Source organism: Lissotriton helveticus, chromosome 2_1 (assembly GCF_964261635.1).
Source record: "Lissotriton helveticus chromosome 2_1, aLisHel1.1, whole genome shotgun sequence".
In the NCBI taxonomy this organism is placed as follows: Eukaryota; Metazoa; Chordata; class Amphibia; order Caudata; family Salamandridae; genus Lissotriton; species Lissotriton helveticus.
In genome coordinates, this window is record NC_136059.1 from 311719005 (window position 1) to 311739885 (window position 20881).

Here is a 20881-nt window from a genome sequence, read left to right on the forward strand (position 1 = left end):
CGACACTGCATTCAGAATGCGGGTTTTTTCCCTGGTTCGAATCTCATACATTATGCATGCGGCTTCTTGGAAGCACAGCAGGACTAAGAGCAGGACTGACATCTCCTGTATAATATCTCTGTATAAAGTTCAGGCCCGATGTCATCCTTTAGGCCAACACAGTAACACAGCAAGGTAGGACTCCTGGGGAGACCTATGGGCATGTATACATCACGTCTTGCTTAGAAGGGGACAGGAGACCAAGACTTCCTAGTTGACACACTGACCAGAGATGCTGAAGTTCCTGCATGCAGACGCTCCAGCTCGCAGTGGTCTAACATCCCTCAAGGGGTGTACAACTCAAGAACAGGACAGGGTCCCACATTCTCTTACTTCAGGTAAGTGGGGTTGACTAGATCCTAGAGGGACTCTTAGCATAACACCTACACAGATTCTAGATACATTTTGGTACAACTAGCTAGGGAGACATCGTAGGAGTACGCACCTTTTATCATGTGTTTTATATACTTGTATGTATTCATGATTATTGCAAGATGGTAGAACTATGCCATCCATTTACTTTCATAGTGCTTCTAATCATATATCTCTGCTACTGTCTAATGGTTGTTGCGCTCATCTATTCCACACTAGAATAACAACTGTTCAATGTTGAAACGCCCAGCCTGTTTATTCTGTGCATCTCTCTGAGACAAACTAAGTGAGCACGAGTGACTGAGCGAAAAGTAGTATATTGTTTCCACGATCCTGGGAGGTCAGGGTTGTCATGTTCTGAGGTTGCCAAGAACTATTCTCTCCCCGAAATGAGGAGATTCTAGTGGCACTGTGAGCTAGCTGATACAGACAGGCGTATACGGTGGGGGTGCACAGAATCAGTGTGCCACCAGTCCCACAGTTTATGTTTTCCAAAATGCACAGATCCTGTAAAGGTAATATAGGAACTACACGACAATCATGGCCAGGTCTACGCGTCTGCAGCACGTCACATTATTCACATGATATTGATATAATTGATGATCTCACCTACTCGGCGCAGAGTGTTCTTATCGATGTCCCAGTGAAAAAGAGTGTTGCGGCTGTGAGAGCCTGAGCCATTTGGCCAAGAAGATTCAGGTATGATGGCATTGGTGGCCCTTAATTCACTGTTGCCGGTGGTGAGTGGGACACTGATTGGGATGGATTGGGTTCCTGGGGGGTAGGGGCTGTGTGGCAGCATGCGCAGATTTTATTCTGATTGCCACGCCCCGGGACAACCTCATCCCACGAGTCCTCATCAGCATTCAAGGCAGCATGACGACGTTGAGGGCAGGCAGCTGCACCAGTCCCAATTTATCAGTTAATAAAGGCACAAAGGTAGTGTGGCCCGGCCCAGCCCACCACGTAAAACCGCAAGTAAGTACTAAATAGCAGTATAGTAAATCGCTGTAGCCATAAACGCATCGTTACTGTCTGCCGACACCCTAGCACTGACTCGAAGGCACACACTGGGACAAACAAAGTTAAGTAAGATACAAAGAATCCCTGCAACACAGACACTAAGTATTCGCACAAAGCCACACACGATGCCTCACACGTCTGTAATGCGGATGCAAACAAACACGCATGACAAACATGTCCCCATGCCCAGGGTACACCCTTCTTGCCGTCACCTCAGAACCCCTTCTTCATATGCCCACCCTGGGCTCAACCCCTTCTTCACTTGAGGTTCTCGCACTAGATGCTGCTGGCTTCAGGGTTGACTTCTTCTGTCTCACGGTTGTGATACTCTCCTTCACCTCTCCCAACCCAGTCATGTTACACGGCAGGGCAGGAGTTGAGTCACCCCCGTCTCCACACAAATGGAGTGAAAGGCAATAGAGAGCCGATGTAGAGCCGGGGCTCCTCATCATCACTTTGCTCGGCACCAGCCTCCTTTGCATCTAGTGGCCCTTCTGGTGAGGATGTCTCCTGTATCAGCCGGCCTCCTCCCACAACCCACCTCCCCCCTCCTTTCCTCCTCACCAAACACACACCTGAGCAAACAACTTCTGTCGAGAGAGGGGAGGAGGTGCTACCACGGATGTCCCAAAGATCTTAAAGAGATGACAATGAAAAGTCCCTATTGTATAACCAACGTAAAATTAGATACCCCTGCTGCGAATTAAGCTAATTTTACTTTTTGCGAGAGAGAGAAAACTGTGGCAGCCCTGGTACATGAGATAAATGACGTGAGACATTGCCATTGTAGGATGAACAGATCGGACAGAGCTGTACTGTGTGACTTGAGGACAGTGGGGTAGTTCAGTTCATTTCTCTGCCTGGTAGGACAGTGTGCAAGTCCCACTGTTCAGCAAGAAGGGCGGATAGTTTGAGCACCCTGGAGTTTGACAGAGGATTGTGGTTTGGGCATGCATTTTTATTTATTTATTTTGAAAGTTTTATATAGCGCGAACAAGATCTTTGCAGATAACAGAGCTTTACAAAGGCAGGTGGAAGGGTAGGGAAACAAGGGATAATAGTAGGAAGGTAGGTCATCAAGTTAATGTAAATAGTAAAACTATTACATATAGTACAGGTATGAGGTAGCATGGCATAGTTGGAACATAGGTCATCAAAACAATGTAGATAATACAGAAATAGAAAATAATACAGATATGAGGGAGCAAGAATCTATACACTTTAGTCTAATACAAGCAAAAACACATGTGCATAGGAATCGGACCGGTAATACTGATCGACGCATTGTAAATCAAACGTAGTTGTTCAAGTGTATTTAGCCAAAAAGATATTTTTGACTTCTTTCTTAAAAAGAAGAGTGGAGGAGATGAGTCTGGTTTCAGGAGGGAGTGCGTTCCAGATCCTAGGCGCCATTCCTGAGAAGGAGCGTTTGTAAGTTTTTTCCTTCCGGAATCTTCGAGGTTTCAGCAGAAGATTGTTTGTACTTCTGGTGGTTCTGGACCCGCCGGAAATTGTCAACTTATGAGTGAGGTAGCCGGGTGATTTCAGGTGTATAGCCTTGTGCGTCATGCAGGCAATTTTCAGCTGTATTCTGGCTTCAAGAGGCAGCCAGTTCAAGGATTTAAAGTCAGGGGAGATATGCGAATGTTTTTTTGATCCAGTGATGAGTCTTGCTGCCGTGTTTAGTGACGCTCTGAGGGGTGCAGTTGTAGTTAGGGGGAGGCCGCAGAGGGCCACGCTGCCGTAGTCTATGCGAGGGATGACTAGTGCTTGTACTGCGGTTTGGAAGTCTTTTGCTGGGAGGAAGGGTTTAAGTTTCCTCAAGATATTTATTTGGAAGTTCGCCCCCTTAGTTGCCTTGCTGATATGCTGCTGCATGTTGAGGTTGGTGTCAAGTGTTATGCCTAAAGATTTTGCTGAATCCACGATGGTCGGTTGGACATTGAGTGCTGTTAGGTGCTTAAGCCATGTTTGTGCGGAAGATATTTTCGTGGGAGGTGAGATTAGGAGGAACTCAGTTTTCATAGCATTGAGTTTGAGGTGGTTATCGGCCAGCCAAGATTGGGTGCTTCTGATCGTTGAGTTCAGACTCAGGATGTCTTTGGGGGATTGTAACTTGAGATATAGTTGAGTGTCATCGGCGTACATGTGAAAGTGTACATTGGATGCTTGTAGCAGGGTGGTGAGAGGTTCCATAACTAGGTTGAACAAAATAGGGGATAGGCAGGATCCTTGAGGGACACCTAACGATACCGGTACTGGGGAAGACATCAAGTTTTTGCTCTTGAATTTTTGAGACCGGTTGTGTAGAAAGGAAGTGAACCAACGAAGAACAGTCCCAGAGAAGCCCATTCTTGTGTTTAAGAGTTCGAGTAAGTTCTCATGTTTCACTGTGTCGAATGCTGAAGAGAGATCAAGAAGGATGAGGAGGCAGGTATCATTTTGATCTAAAATTTGGAGGGCGTCGTCAATTATGTGAGTCATATCTGTTTCAGTGCTGTGCCCTGCTCGGAACCTGATTGATGTGGGTTGAGGAGATCAAACTGTTCTATGTGCTTTGTCAGTTGTAGTTGGACGCATTTTTCTAAAAGTTTGGCGAGAGTGGGAATGTTGGTAATCGGACGGTAATTGCTTAGATCAGTGGGGTCGGCTGTTGGTTTCTTCAGTAAAGGTGTAACTTGTCCAACTTTGAGGGAGTCAGGGATGGTTCCTTGTTGAAGTGAGCTATTGATAATTTTAGTCCAGAGTGGGAGGAGCAAAGGGATGAAGTCTTTTACGGCGTTAGCAGGAAGAGGATCAGTGAGGTGATTGGATGGTTTTAGGGTGCTGAGTATTCTGTCAATTTCTTCTTCAGAGTAGGTGTCAAAGGATGACCATGTCGCCTTGTTTTTTAGTTTATTGGGTGTTATGCAGTTGGGTATTGAGTAAAGGCTTGCGTCCTTGAGGAGGTCGCTCCTTATATTGTCAGTTTTTTTGTTAAAGAAAGCCGAGAAATCTTCACAGGAAGGAGTAATGCTCATAATGTCGACAGCTGGGGGTTGTTCCTTAGATTGAGATCGGATTAGCTCGAACAGTTTACTTGGACGGTTTTTTGCTTGGTCTAGCTGGAGTCTGAAGAACTCTGACTTTGAGCGTTTTATTTTCCTGAAGTATGCGTTTCTCTTTTTCCTCAGAGTTTTTAGGTGCAATGTCGAGGGAGCTGATCTCCAGGTGCGCTCTGTCGTTCGCATAGCCCGTCTGTCTTCATTGAGACTCCCGTTGTACCAGGGGTTGGATATCTTGGTGGATACTCTTTTCAGTTGCATTGGTGCGGCCTCATTGATTATTGAGGCCATGGAGTTGAGATAGTGGTCAGTTAGGTACTGAACGTCAGTGATGTCGGTAGGGGGGAGTAGGAGATTGCAGCTGTTAGGGGGTAGAGAGTTTGGATTGAGTTCCCTAGGTCTCTTTTCCAAACTTTGGGCATGGAGTATTGCACCGGGATGCGTTTAACTTTTTCCTTGATGAGGAATGTGATAATATGGTGGTCTGACCAGTCACAAGGTTGGATTGAGTCAAGTTGAATGGTGCCTTCTTTGGAGATGACAAGGTCGAGGATAGAGTCTTTGTCATGTGTCGGGGTGTTGCATATTTGAGCATTGTTAACATAAGGAAAGTAAGTCTGCCCCGGAGCATAGTTTCCATTTGAGCACCAGGTGCAGTGGCACCTGGCCGTAGGGGACCACTGAACCTTATCATTGCGCCGTTTCATAATTCAAAGAACAGCCAGTGGGTGTATTTCCTTGCTTGCGCTAGGGTCCATGATGCACTGTCCACGCCTCAGGGTTTACTAGGTGACAGAAGAGATAGGGACATGCTGAAATGTGACACACAGAGAGGACTTTACCGTCTGAGGGAACACTAGACAGCCTTGGTATCACAGAGAGAACAGTGATATACTCGTATTACTCAATAGAAAGAAAATACAAACAACAGTCCAGTATTCTGGCAGGCGGGACAGCAAGGCAGTCATACATTGGCCCCCAGCCTTTGGCGTAGCTTGGGCTGTCAAACGAGCCTCTTGGTGTGGCACTGCACCAGAGTCTGTGTGTAAATTAAGATTTTCTTGCGCCAGCCCAGTGCGCAAACATTATTTGCTGGCACTAGTTCATGTAATGGATGATTACTGAGGCTGTGTTTGGTGCGCACATCTCTTACCACATTACCACCTTCTTATGGAAACAAGATTCTGGACGTAGTGAAATGTGTCACACATTTGTTGTGCTGATGATGTCTTCTGTTTTTTGTGCTACAGTGTGCTGCTTTATTGCAGTGTGATTGGTGTTACATGGGCGAGATGGAGACCTCTGCAGCCTCTGCGGTACATGGGCCCCACCATGACCTAAAAGTATGTGAATTGCATTGCATTGCAAACAGTGAGATGGGGTGCGAAAAGTGTTGCGCAGTTTGTCTTTCATGTAGTTTTGTCATGTGATTTAGGATTAGCTATCATGGGGATTACCTTGCCAGCCAACAGTGTTTGCTCAGTGAAATACATATTTCTTGGGGATCCATCAAAGGTCTGCTGTGATGAGTGATCTGCAAGGAAACTTTTTCCCACTGCGGCTCTCAAAGTATATTAAGGAACGGTCGAGTGGCTTTCGAGATTACCGACAAGTTATCCTAACTCGAGCAAACTTAAACCATGTATTGCTGTAATATTCCAGTTAATAGTTTTCTAATTACTTTCTAAATTCATAAATTGAATAGGAACAGAATTTTGTTTTTAAAAAGCACACATGTATACATGACCGTTTCACAAACCGTGTGTTTATAATGCTGATCACGTGTTTAATTCCACTTTCGTGACCTCTGCTTGCACTTTTCATAATTCGAACAACACTAGCTGCTCATCATGCTGTTGTGCAGTTGTTGGGAGCTTGTTTTCAGCTGGTAGAAACGGGAGGTGTGCTAACATTTCAGGTGAAGAAAAAGCTCCATGCAGATTGCATCATGACATTCCCGTCATCTGCTTAACCCCTTCCATGCTGATGACGAGCTCGTCATCAGCATAACCTGCTGTACGCGGATGAGGAGCTGAGATCGTCATATAACGCAGTAATTTAAAAATTGCCGCACACAGCGGGAAAAGCCGCCGCAGCGATGCGGTTAAGTAATCAGTAGCCAAACACAAATTATAGTTGGACTAAGGGTAAGAGCACTAGCACTGACAGAGGTTACCTCTGCAAGCAGTCATTTAGCATTTGTTGAACATGAAAACGCACAATTGCGGCTCAAAGAGGTAATGTGGGGCTGGAGCAGGTTTTTTACTTGGCAAGAGCATCAGGCCAGAAATTAGTCATATAAAAGCATCAGCATCTGATGAACTTAGAAACAGATGGGACTTAAACTGTGGCCCAAAATTCCAGTGAACAAGCCTTGGCTTTTTAAGTGAGTATGTTAGTTGTAAACTTGGTCAGTGCACAGATAAAGCCCCTCTCCCTGGGCAGCCGTGACCTCACACCTGCTATGGAGGCAGCACATTGGTGAAAAAAATGGATCAGCTGACTAAAGTAGTTGTTCCACTATTCACAATGTAATAGCAAAATGGCCTGTTGTGACTGCACCTGCCTGGAGTGGAATGTCTGGGGTATCCACTGTACCTCCGTATGGTACCCCATTTTTGTCCTTTCCTCTAATCGGCACATAGAGCACTGGAATTGCCTCTTTTCAATGTATTAGTGATTTTAGCTAGTTTATTCCAAAATTGTGCTTTAGTTTAAATGCACTTTTGATTTACTCTTTTTCAAAATTTTCACAGGGCAGGGGAACCTGCTATCAAACCCTTACCATGAGGAAGGCTCCCGTGCTGAAATTCAGATTGGGTATTATATCTGACTTTTAGCAGTGCCAGTTGAGGATGTGGGTGGTGCTAATAGAGTAAGTGGGAGTAGCCAGTGGAGGAAGTGGGTGGCCTCCGACAAACATTTGAGCACCTGCACTTCATATTTTACAAATTAAGCACTGCACCCACACACTACCCGACTGCCGCCAGAATGACTGGAATTACTAGATTATGTGAGGGCCAGTTCCCAAATAGACACCAAGAAAAAAAACTATGGGCATACAACTCATGTAACATGAAAAATAAACATGTCAATCATCTGTGAAATGTTTTACGTTTCATTGCCTAGTTTACCTGTCCTTTCACGAAATACTATACTCTAACTGTGAACACCATTATTTAATTAATGTATTTATCTATCCTTTTGATTGGATACTTTACCTCGAATAAAATAGTCTAGTCCAAATATGACATATACACAAAACAAAAACGAATGCTAATTCTGTGTATATATTTAATCACGGGCTGGGAATTCTTTATACACGATTGCCAATGTACACAGCCTATATCACACATTTATTACAAATTAACTTTGCAAACGCAATCCTTCAGCAATCTGAGTGTGCAACTTATAAAGGATAAACTTAGAAATGGGCTCACCTTCAGGGATGCATTGTCCAAGAACGAACTTGTAGCCTCTGCAGCATTTTTTTCTGAAATACAAAAGTTCTTTTTAAAAAGAGCGATTTCCATTGGGCTGTAAATAAGGCAAAATGATTTTTAAAAATGTAATCATTGTATAGGTAGTCAACGTTCAGCATCTATATTGGTGAGGATTGCTTATCTGGGGATGAAACACTGGAGAAGCTGAAGCAACCACAGCCGTTCAAAGAAGGAAGTGTGAGGACATTCTGTGGGATTTTGTGCATATAGATATCCCAGCACACTGAAGTTAACTTCTAAGCGCGTGTTTACTTATAAGTCTAGCGCCTGCGATCTCATATTTCCTGGCCAACAAAATGCATGCCCTCACATTTTAGAAAATGAAATCATACTGTCAAGTTACCAAGATATAGCCGCAGTTAGAGAAAAAAAACCTGTTCTAAGGGAAAAAAACTTGTTTCACACTCATCTTATTAACCTAAACTAAAGGTTACTCTCATGGTGATCTTACAGTTTCACTAGTTCCCTTTAGACATGCTTTTTGGGTGTGAATAATAGGAATTACCACCATCTATTTTGTTTTGTTTTCTAAATAGACCTTCTAGAGTCGTAGGGGACGAGATTGCCAAACATCAACTGCCCCCCCCCACCTGATCGGATGTGTTCACCCATTAATCGCTTTCATCAGAAAGGGCACTCATACCTGCCAACTCATAGGGTGCCACCGTGTGACACACGATATTGGCTCCCATCACATGGTTTCCCGTGAGGAGCCGAGATCACACGGTGCAAGTAAAAACGAGCTGAAAACCATTGTAAATAGTTGTTTTCTAGCTGGCTTTCCGAGCCTTTGAACTGCCGACGCCCATTAAGGGGTGTGAAAACACCCCAGGACATCGCACCAGCCTCAGCAAGCTTTTTTTTCTCACACCATGAGACTGTTCTTCAAGTTGGCAGGTATGTGCACTGCTTCTATTTCCTTTGTACTTGCAAGTATCTGATAAGTTATACATAGTGCTGTACAAACTCTTAAAAATGCAGGAAAAGCTTAACTGGCTAATTCAAATTAGAATACATTTCGGTACTAGCTGCTGTTGTGTCCCTGCTTTAGTTTTTTGTAAAAGGACCTTTAAAAGAGTTTCAGGGATAGAAACACCAGAGTATGGTCAGAAAATGCTATGGAGATAACGCAGGTATATCCTAGATTTCAGAATCAAAAAGGTGCCAGCCTCAAGAATTGTCAGTCCTGTTCATAAGAATGATGATTATATTGCTTTATCTAACAAAGATATGTGTGCGAAATTCTCTTCACAAGTCAATTCAACTGTCTTTATTCGATCTTCCAAAGGCAGATAATAAAAGATACACACGATTGTTGGTTTTTAACATGTGTGTATACTATGTAGTATGTTTACTTTTAAAAGGAAAAAACTGAAAGTATTTCTAACAGAAGAGACTGGAGGAAATTAGGAAACTTCATAACAAATAAGTCTCCCAAGATGGCCACCAGAGACAAAAGAGCCCAAATGTAGCACAAATATCACCCAGATGTAGCCCACATACAGCCCAATGACAGAAGTGTGCAAAACACTTTTTATTTTTTGTGTTTTTGCAGTTTTATATAGTGCAGACTTGACAGGTATTGGAGTGCTTTACATGAGCATTGGTTACATCACACAAGAACAAATTGATTTTGGCTTTAGACATGGGGAGATTAAGTGCTTTGACCAGAATCACAGAATGTCGAGCTGAAGCAGAAACTCCAACCTGGTATCCCAGTTGCAAAGTCTGCAGCTCTGGAAGTAACACCACATCCTCTCCCCTAAGTGCAACATTTAATCAAGTGGTCAACTGGATAAAAAAACATAAAGATAACAAATAATTTAAAATTGCTTTGTCGCTATTTCAATACTCAGAAAATGTATCCTCATTTTAGTTTTTTAAAGTACTAACCATAATTTTGATGCAAAGAAGACCCTCTCATATATGTAATTTGTAAAGGAAATGCTCTAGGTATTACAGTTTTGATTACATCAAGACAACGTCATGCGTTCCACACTTTTGTAATAAATATAGAATGTTAGCAATCTAGTTGTTCATTAGGATACTGTTGAGAGGCAGAGGCCAGGGGCACGGACTCTGAAAATTGAAGGCAGGTAGGAGGGTGCAGAGGCAACAATTTGACCACACTGGGCAGGCAGGAAGGGCAGTGGCAGCACAACAGACTATGGAGGGCAGTGGAAAGGGGGGCAGGGGCCACAAACCTACAATACAGGACTGGCAAGAGAGGTTGTGGCAATATAATAGACCATTGTGGGCAGAAGGAAGAGGCAGTGGTAGTACAACCATACATGCCAACAGACCCGATTCAACCAGGAAATGTCTAATGTTTTTAAGCCCAAATGGGCTTTATGTGATCTGTCTCCTTTCTACTATCTCCTCTCTTTCAATGTAAGTTAAAGGGGGAAATCAATACCCCAGTTTGTTTTCAAAATCTCCTTCTTACCAAGCTCAAAATGTTAGCAAGTATGGTATATTGGATCATGGAAGGCAGGAGGAATTGGGGTAGGGACATGGACTCGGATAACAGAGGACAGGAGGGACATGGAGAGGTGCACCAAACTGACCCTACAGGGCAGGCATCAGGGTTTGCAGCAGCACAATACACCACACAGGGCATCCAGGACGAGAGTGCGGCACAACAATCCATTGAAAGCAATAGGGAGGGGACAGGACCATGCACATGGACAACAGAGAACAGACGAAATGAGGCAATGGTAGCTAGCTGACCATAAGGGACAGACAGGAGAGAAAGCTGCAGCATAACAGACCATAAAGGGCAGGAGGGACGGATCAGGGGCATTACAATGGAACAGACAAGCCAGGAGGGAGGGAATAGGGGTCGGCACATGGAAACAGAGGGCTGGTGGCAAGGGGGCAGGGCAGGAGCAGCAAAATGACCATGGAGGTCAGGCAGGATAGGCACTATAAGCAAGACACACGATGGAGAGCAACAGTGAGACTATCATGGCATACACACAGACCATGGAGGGAAGGTGAGAGTGGGTATGGGGCAGCTAGCTGACCACACTGGGAAGGTGGGAGGGGCCGTAGCAGCACAAAACACCATGCAAGGCAAGCAGGAGGGTTAGTGGCAGCACAATGGCTATGATGGGCAAGAAGGAGGGTGCAGGGGCATGCACAAAGGCCCATGGAGGATAAAAGAGAGGGTCAGGACCTGGGCACAGACAAGAGAGTTCAGGGGAAGGGGTCTCACAACAGACCACGCGGGGCAGGCAGGAGGAGCAGTTGCAGCACAACAGACCAGGGGGGCAGAAGGGTGTGGCAGTAAAATGTACCATGGAGGACAGGAGGAAGGGGATAGGAGCGTGGAATGAGGACAGGCAGGGTGGAGGTGGCAGGGACAGGTTACAGTCATCTGACAATGCTAGGCAAGTGGGAGGGGAGTGGCAGCTCAACAGAACACTCAGAGTAGATAGGATTGGCGGGTCCATGGAACATGGTAGGCAAAAAGGATGGAGCAGGGACATGCACATAGACATCAGAGGGAAGGGGGAAGGAGAATAGGGGCAGCAAGCTAAGCACAGACAGGGCTCGACAAATCTAAAAAATCTTACTTGACCTGCAGGTCGAGTAAGTAGACTTTTCTACTCGACCTAACATCGATTGCACTTGACCCACAAATTGGCACCTGGCACTGCAGCTGCAGATTTCACTCGCCAGGCAGGTCAAGTAAGCCTGAAAACTGTCTCGCCCTTTAAGAAATTCACTCTCATTTGCGAGTGGTCGAGTCCATTTGTTGAGCCCTGACAGAGGCTAAGAGGGAGGTCAATGATGGGGCATAGAATTGGGCAATGGAGGGCAGGAGGAGTGGACGGGTACATCATAATAAATGGAGGGCATTGGAAGCACATCAGACCATGCATGGCAGGAGGGAGGAGGCTAGTCCATGGATTCAGACAACAGAGGATAGGGAGGAGGTGGATGGGCCAGCAAGCTAACTGTTCAGAGAAGGCGGGAAGGCCAGTGGCAGAACAGCGGCCTGTAATAAGGGAGCAGGGACATGGACTTGGACAATAGATGGCTAGGAGGAGGGAAGGCAGGAGCAGCAAGCTTGGGTGGGGCAACAATATGCCAGGCCCTGCTTCCAACCCCCCACTATCCATTGTGATATGCATCTTACTTAACGTTCAAACAAAAACTAGAAATTTGCTGAAAAAAACAAAAGTTTACAGGGACGGTATAGTTAGACCCCAATTTTACTCATACACAACCAGTGACATTCAGCAGTTATAGTTACCTGAGCTAACTATAACTTACGCTCATGCAATGTACTGCTAATGAGCTCAGACATTACATCATTCATGACATGGTCAGTTACATCACTCATGACATCACTCATGACATCTAAAATGAGCTGGGAATGGATTGGAGCTATAATCGCTAAAACTTTATTTAGGGATAGTGTGTGTATATTAACACCCCTTTTTTTCTTTTTGTTTGTGTAAGAACCATTATAATATGCAACGTGCCCAGATTAATATGGCCGATAGCCTTTCACTTTGAAGTAATGATTGTGTAGTCCATTGTTTATGTTGATGTTTGCAATCCTAAGTATGTTTAATATGAATATGTCACGTTGACGAACATACAGGTATGGTGGTCACAGGGCAAGATATGCTGAAATGACATTGTGTGCATATTAACACTTGTTTTCTTTTCTTTATTGTATGAAGTCCTGAATTTTCACATTGTGACCAGGCCAATATGGCTGCCAGCTTTTTGGATTAAAGTAATATGTAGTCCTTTGTTATTGTTGGCAATTTTAGGCATTTGTACATTTAAATAAGGATGCTACAATGACATCTTGTATCATTTTCAAGGTGTGGACAAGCCGAAACACGTGGATCACGTCCTTTGCAGATTAAATACTTCCAAACTACAACCTGAGTGCTGATTACTACCTTGTAAGAGTGAGAGGAGATTACATACATATATATAAAATTCACAGAAAAAAACACAAGTTTCAGGGACATTATAGTTAGAAATTATCATTTAAAAAACCTCAGAAATTCACTTAAAAAACCACAGGTTTCATGGACGTCATAGTTAGTTGGACATTTCACTCGTACAAAACAAGTGAAATTCGGCCATTATAGTTAGTTGTGCTAACTATAAATCACGCCCCCGCAATGCACTGCTGATGACATGGTCAGTGACATCACTGATGACATCAGTGATGACATCATCCACGTGATCATCTGATGCACCTCCTCACACCCTAAAATACAGACTACCATTCTCGAAACCATAGACACACCAATACTAGTACAGCTACAATATTCTGTGCACTATGCATGCAGACCTCTAACCAGCTACATACTATTGATACACTCTTCTAAATACCCAGTTAGTACCTATGCATTCTAGGAATCCTTCTGTCTGTCCCATGCACTTCTCCATTCACCCATCCTGCACTATCTACGTATCCTATCACTCCACTAATGCCTAAGCACTTATAAATTCAGCACGCACTTTCTTTGCAACACTGAAATTACTCCAATTATTATTCGTATACTTAAGGAATGGCGTAGTCACTAACACAAGTGCAGGTACAGTATTTTGTACACTATGCATGCACACCTCTAACCAGCTTCAAACTATTGATACGCTCTTCTAAATACCCAGTTTGTACCTATCCAGTGTAGGAATCCTCCTGTCTGTCCCATGCATTTCTAAAATTACCCATTCAGCACTATCTACTTATCCTATTATTCAACCAATACATAAGCACTTATAAATTCACTATACACTCTGTTTGTAATACTGTAATTATTCTAGTTACTAGTCATGAACTTATGGAATGGCCTAGCTACTAACACAAGTGCAGCTATAATATTGTGTGCAGTATCCAAGCAGACCTCTAACTAGCTAAATACTATTGATACACTCTTCTAAATACCCAGTTAGTACTCATGCAGTGTAGGAATTGTCCAGTCTGTCCCATGCACTTCTTTAATCACTTATCTACCACTATCTATGTATCCTATCACTCCACCAATAGGTAAGCACTTATAAATTAAGTGTTCACTCTGTTTGCAGCACTGTCATCATTCCAGTTACTAGTGGTATTCTTATAAAATGACCTAGGGACCAACACAAGTACACATAAAATATTCTGTGCATAATCCCTAAAAATCTCTAAGCAGATACATACTATTGGTCCACTCCATTAAATACTGAAGTAGTACCCTTGCAGCGTAGGATACCTCCTGTCAGTCTCATGCAATTCATCAATCACCCATCCAGCACTATGTTCTTATTGTATCAGTCTGCCAATACCTAAGCACTTATAAGGCAGATTTACAAGCACCCTGCGCCACCAGTACGTCACTTTTTGTAATGTAGTGATGGCGCCAGACACTCCTTCATATTTACAAGGAGAGGTAAAGCCACCCTGCAGGGTTTTTCCTCTCCTTGGAAATATGGCCCCTTCATACACAGAACTTTGCATTGAAGGGGCGTTCCATAGGTGTTGCTGTGGGTGTCCCCACGCAACACCCATAGAACAACACACATCTCCAGATTCATGAGAAATTGTAAATCTGGAGATGTGTGTGAACGCTGCGCCATCCTAGAGTTGGTGTAGTAAGGCGCAACGAGGAGAATTGTTTTCATTTCTCCTCATTTTTTCCTCTTCCAATGCATGCTGCATTCCACAGCATACATTGAAAGAGGAAAATACCTTTAATGATTGTTTTTGTGCAGGAAGGTGTCCCTTCCTGCACAAAAACAATCTCCGCACGACACAGACATCCTTGCACCATGGTGTCACCGCATGGCTGCAGTTTGTGCAGCAGTGCAGAGGGAAGCACAGAGTTGCAACATATTCATGTACATATGTCATATCCCTGTGCTTCGGAAGTGCCGCAGTGCAGCTAAAGAGCTTGCAGTGTCAGGCTGCAGTACTTCCTCATAAATCTTCACCAATAAATTCACCGTACACACTAATGCATTCTTTCAGTCAGTCATGCTGTATACATATATTCAACCAAAGTTTCACACATTACCTTGCAATTATAGTTCTTTCTTTAACCAGATAAGGTAGTTCTGATAAGAACTTTTTTTTCTTTTGTATTTTTTTCAAAATTTTGTATTTTTTTGGGTGTTTTAAAAAAAAAAAGTACCAAAAAAATGAATAAAACAGGAAACTGTTGAAATTGCTTATCGTTCCAAAAACAAAAAAACAAAAAATTAACAATGATGGTTGAGTTGTGCAGCACAAACTGCATCCACCGACTGCTCACCGAAGCATATAAGTTTCTTACACTTAACGCAGTGTTGCTCGAGAAAGGCGAATTCTGGCCTAATGTCAATTGCAGGTGTTCCTGAGGACGCTCCAGACATACTTGCCACAGCAGGTGAGGGGTTCAAAGCAGCTTGCCTCATTTCCTCCCAAGCAAGATTGAGAGGATGTGTGGTCCGGAGATGCTTGTACATAGAAGCAGTGTCACAAGAGTATTTTTTTTCACTGCCTCTTGACAGGACTCGGTCACTAATTTTGCACGTCACCTTTCTCGCATTTACTTTCTTCTCTCCAAGTGGAAAAGTGAAGAATTTCCACACTACAGATTCCGGCCTCTGTGTACGTGGTGCCTCCTGCAAGAATTCTTCTTTAGAAGATACTTCCTCCTGTTGCTGCTGCTGTCCCGATGCCATTTTGTTTTATATTCTTTGAAAAACACCCCAAAAAACAAGCAAAAAGGGTTCTTGTAGGAAAAGAGATGTCTCTAAAGATGCTCCAACAAGAATGATTAAAATGGGTGGGATCCTTCAATAGTTACAGTGGGAAATGTTATGAACCGATTAAATCTTTTTTTTTTTAGGTCACATGGGATCCGCGCACTCTGCGCTCACGAAGCACGCACCGACGCGACTTCGCGAAAATATATTTAAAAATAATATACGTTTATAAGTACAAATATATTATTTTTATGAATATCTTAGATAATCCCTTGCACTAATATGTATATTACAGACAAAAAAAAAACCATAGGTTGCAGGGGTGTTATAGTTAGCTGGACATTTCACTCGTACAAAACCATAGAAATTCCTCTGTTACAGTTAGTTCTGCTAACTATAACTCGCGCACCCGCAATGCACTGCTGATGATGTCACATATTACATCATTCATGACATGGTCAGTGACATCACTGATGACATCTCAAATGACATCACTGATGACATCACTGATGACAGCATCTAGTGAATGTGGTTTAGTTTGACCGCTGGTGGTGCATGGAAATACAGTGCTCCCCCACGCGCTGTGTGGAGTTGTCAAAAACGGTTCCCCAACGCAATCTGCAAGAAACCTCCAGCCCTCCGGTGCAGTTGGAAATCCTTTATTAGTACTTTGACGGTAGCACTAACGCCAACGTGTTTCGGTGCGAGCCTGCACCTTGGTCACCGCAAGTTTTCTTGATTGATTGCCTGTATTTGGTAATAGATTAGTTGTAATCACGCATTGATGAATGAATTTAATTCACACAAGCCAAAATATAACATTGAGATTTGATAAAGGATGTTATAAGAAGAAAGCAGAGGGAACTCTTAATATGGCCCTGTTATTGAAGGAAATGTACTACTCCTATTTTTATATTAATGTTAGTTTGTGTAGTGACGAATAAAACATATAAAAAAATGCTGTTCATTTTGTGGTCAGCGCTGTGACCAAGTTGCACGGGGAACCGTTTTTGCATATTTATATGAACTCTGCTCTGCCGCCGGAGATCAGAGAGTTTTGGCACGCGGTGCTTTGTTTTGAGGCAGAGTTCGGCAGAAAAACTCCGCTAACCGCCATTGGAGCGGAGTTCAATTTACCAGCATGCTCACAATTTCAAATCCTCATTTCAAATGCTGGTATGGTATATTATGTGCACGCCTGCACGGCTGGAACTGCATGTGGTTGGGAGGAGGGTGGGGTGGGCGTGGAGTGTGTTGGTGAGGGGCATCACAAAACGCACTAGGCCTCGCCTCCCAACTGTAGGACTGGCCAAAACCATCTCGATTCAGGCAGTGGTCATTGGTGGGCTAGGGTCAGCTGCCAGATGTGAGGGAGCCCAGGTGTCAGTGAAGGGATGGATTGATGATCTCACAGGAGGGAGAGGACCAGCTCCAGGGAGGCCCACCCCCAGGACATTTCAGTTTCTCTGACCGCAGAGACATAGGCAGGGAAACCTGTGTTTGTTCTTTTTTAGTTTGGCATTTTCAAAACTCCCATCATGTGGGACCAAACACAAAGTGTGCTCCCTGCCAGTGGGAACTTTGAAAATTCTCCCTCTGAATTGGAGCGAACTTTTGATCTTTTTCCCTGCCTGCAATATTGTGGGCAGGGATACAGATCAAAATATTGCTCCCACCCTGTGGGAGCTGCATTAGTAGCAGTTCCCTCTGGGCAGGAGCAGTGCCTTCTTCAACTGTATGCGAGAAGCCAGCTGGGGCCGCTGGGGTGTTGGGGCTCCCCTTGAGGCTCCCAATGAATATATGGTTGGCACCCACCTCTAAGATATGCAGGCCCCGGGGGATGGGGTCCCCAGGGCTGATAACAGCTCAGGGAGGGGGGACACGTGGCCCTGCTCTCTTTAAACAAAACAGCCCTGGTGGATGCGGTCCCCAGAGCCTAAAAGTCTTAGTGGTCAGGCTCCTCCCTCTCCTTTATATTAATTAGTGGCTCTAAAGAATGGGGTCCCCATGGCTTAATGGGCTCGGGGAGGGGTTCCATGCTGTCCCCCTCACTCTCACATGAAACAAAGACCCTGGGGATTAGGTCCATATGCCCTAATAAGGCACGGGGAGGGGGGCACATGGCCCCTTCCCCTTTATAATAAATAAGGCCATGTGGGATAAAGACTTCAGGGCCTAATTGGGCTCGGGTGTGGCATGCAGCCCTCTTCCTGTTAAAATATATATATGCCCTTAGGAATGGACCATAAGGGCCATCATAGTTTGGAAAAAGGGGCCATGAAGCCCCCCTCCCCTTTAAAATAAAGGCCCTGGGGAATGGTGTCCCCAGGGACAGGCCCTGTGGCCAACCCCTGCTGTGCAAGACCAAAGACCTTGTGCAGTATGAGGTTGGCTGCCTTTATGGGGGTTGGCCACAGGCTCTGGCTGCAGGCCAGTTCTTGTGGCCAACACTGCCACTGCGCACCGCTGAAGGCCGTGTGCAGGGTGGTGTTGGCTGCATGTGGGAGCCTGGAGTCAACCCCCTGCCATGCGCAGCCAAAGGGATTGGTTGGATTTTCGTATTTTAATTAAATATTACTTTAACTTAAAAATCCTAACAATTCACTGAAACAACCAAAGGTTAAAGTAATGTTATAATTAGGTGAAATGTTCAGTAACAATGTAACATTTTAAACTCTAAAAAACACAGAAATTCACCAGTTATAGTTATCTCATGTAGCTATAACTCATGCCATAAGGTAACTATAACTCGCGCCCTCGCTATGCACTGCTAATATTACATCACCCATGACATCTTCTGTGACATCATTGATAACAGTGAAATTATTGATGAGAAAACAGTGCATTGCAAGTACGCAAGGTGTAGTTACCTTAGGGCACGAGTTATTGTTGGTAGGGAATTAGTAGGACCTGCTTTACAAATACTGGATTTCATTTAATTTCATTCACACAAGCTGTGATCCTTTTTCCTCATTTACCTTATCTTCATATTGTCTTTATTAGGGTGCTCATTAGGAAGCCCGCCCGCCATCCTATCGGAAATCGGAACCGCCCGCCCTAAGGGCGGGGGTCCCGCACACACCATTAGGATGTGCCCGCCACAGTGGCGGGCACATCCTGTATTTATAGTATTGTGGCGGGCGGAGCTCTCTGCTCTGCCCGCCACACTAATAAAAGTGCTTTGCATCATTTCCATAATCAAAGCGGCAGGCACCGCGCGGTGCCTGCCGCTTTGATTATGCAAATGCAGGGGGGTACCACAGGTACCCCCGTGTGACACCCCCCTTGGGCCTTCACTCTGGGGGCCCACAAGGGGCCCCCAGAGTGAACACCGTCTGCCTTTCCGTGGCGGCATTGCCACCGCGAAAAGGCATTGCACTATTGCCATTGTAATATGGCTGGCGGAGTCTCATAGACACCGCCACCATATTAATCATTTTCCGCCCCGGCCGCAATGCGACCGGGGCGGAATAGTGGCGGGCGGTGTTTTGCTCCGCCGTGGTCCCCCCGCCATTCTAATATGGCATGGGGGAATACAGGGAAGGATGGCGGGCGGATTGCCCCCGCCAGCCTGGCGGGGGCAATCCGCCCGCCATCCTAATGGACCCCTAAATGTGGGATTCAGGGGTAAATATTTTTTGCCTTGGATTTACAGCCCCTTGAGGCAAAAAGGGAATCAGGGTTATGTGTGGGTTCTGCTGTTAAAGTAGGTAATGCTGCAGGAAGAATATTTTGCTCTTTTCTGGGGGTCTTCTACTTCTGTTCTAAGATAGCCTTTATTACATACAAGTGACCCATGATCTCTATCTGCCACCTTATGTTCACCTTCTCTATCAGTACCTGTTATCATTTGATGAACGGAGGTTCTTTCATAGTGAGCGCTACATCCTCCTTGTGTACTTTTCCACAAACTTCCTCTACAAACGTCTCTAGCACAAACATTATTAACACTGCCCTGCTTTTTTTGTTCCTCACGTTGAGTTGATTGATACTTGTTGATGGGGTTCCAGTCTATCTAAAGAGATAGTAACATTTGCAAATGCTCATAGTCAGAAGAATAATGAATAATGAATTGTCAAAATAATTTGTAATCTGATTTTTAAGTATAGAACTTGGTGGCATGTCAACAAGTACAGCTGTAATAATCAAAGGGGAAGACAAAATGTACTAAGAGCAAGAGCTTACATGCCCTTGCTGTCCGAATAGGGGTCTACACCACACTCTACTATTGTTTGACTATCTTTCGGCGGGTTTCCTCAGTCTTAAACCACACTGGGGGCATTCTGCTTTGAGCAGTTACCATTGAATGTAGGAAGAGCCTTTATCCCAGTTGAACCTGTAAACTGTAAAGTATTGCCGGGGTGCTGTAACTAGGGATTGGGCATAGGCTGTGATGCCATCGAATAGTATGTGAAGATTCTGTATTGTAGGAGACTGGAAACATCTGGCAACCCTTGGGAGTGAGGAGTGTGTCCAACTGTCCAGGCAGGATGTAAAACAGATAAATGCACTACTTATTTTAACACCTCTGTGGGCCTCTTTAGGAGCCTTCATAAAGATGTTTGCAAGAGACACATTTTACAATGAGCTGCTTAGTTTTTAATTAAGGTACAGGAAACGTTTAATTTACTTATTTCTTTTAATCAAATAGCCATATGGCCATGGCTGAGTTTTTTAGCTAACCACAAAATTGCAGTTTCCAGAAAAAAGAACATCTCTTTAGTTATTGCAATCCTGACATTATCCTCATTTCCCTGCACGTGTGCCAAGGATGATCATTGGCTGTGTGGCTCTCAATACTGTAACAGTTCACTATGATGGAAAACCTCTAGCTCCCAGATGCTTTGAATAGACTAACATTCTCCGAAACTCTGGCTTTCCTCATGAACCTTTAACAGTTTGTTGTTTTCTTGGCACAGGACTCTACCAGATGCAGCTACTATTCTTGTAAAGTTTACTTTCTTAAGAGAAGGCTATTCTTGTTTGAAGAGCATTCGTGCTTCATTGAATCAAAATCAGAATCGCTGGCAGCGACCTCAGGAAGTTATGTGTGCAAACAGGATGAGCGCATAGTGAGAAAGAAACGATTTACCTATCCACTTATTCATTCTTTCTCTTTTCTCGCATATTGAATTAATTGTTTGTTTCTCATTTACCAAACAGGCGAGCTCGATAGAACTGAATACCTTAATCCAG

The 20881-nt window shown here is 44.2% G+C and overlaps 1 protein-coding gene across 1 annotated transcript in view; it reads right to left on the reverse strand.

The window, feature by feature from the left end:
• The window catches only part of CCBE1 (collagen and calcium binding EGF domains 1), an 885539-nt gene that overhangs the window by 110636 nt on the left and 754022 nt on the right, over positions 1–20881 (reverse strand). The window contains exon 3 of the mRNA XM_078677273.1: positions 7919–7971. Within this exon, the coding sequence (XP_078533399.1) occupies positions 7919–7971 (53 nt within the window). The remainder of the gene's footprint in view (positions 1–7918; positions 7972–20881) is intronic.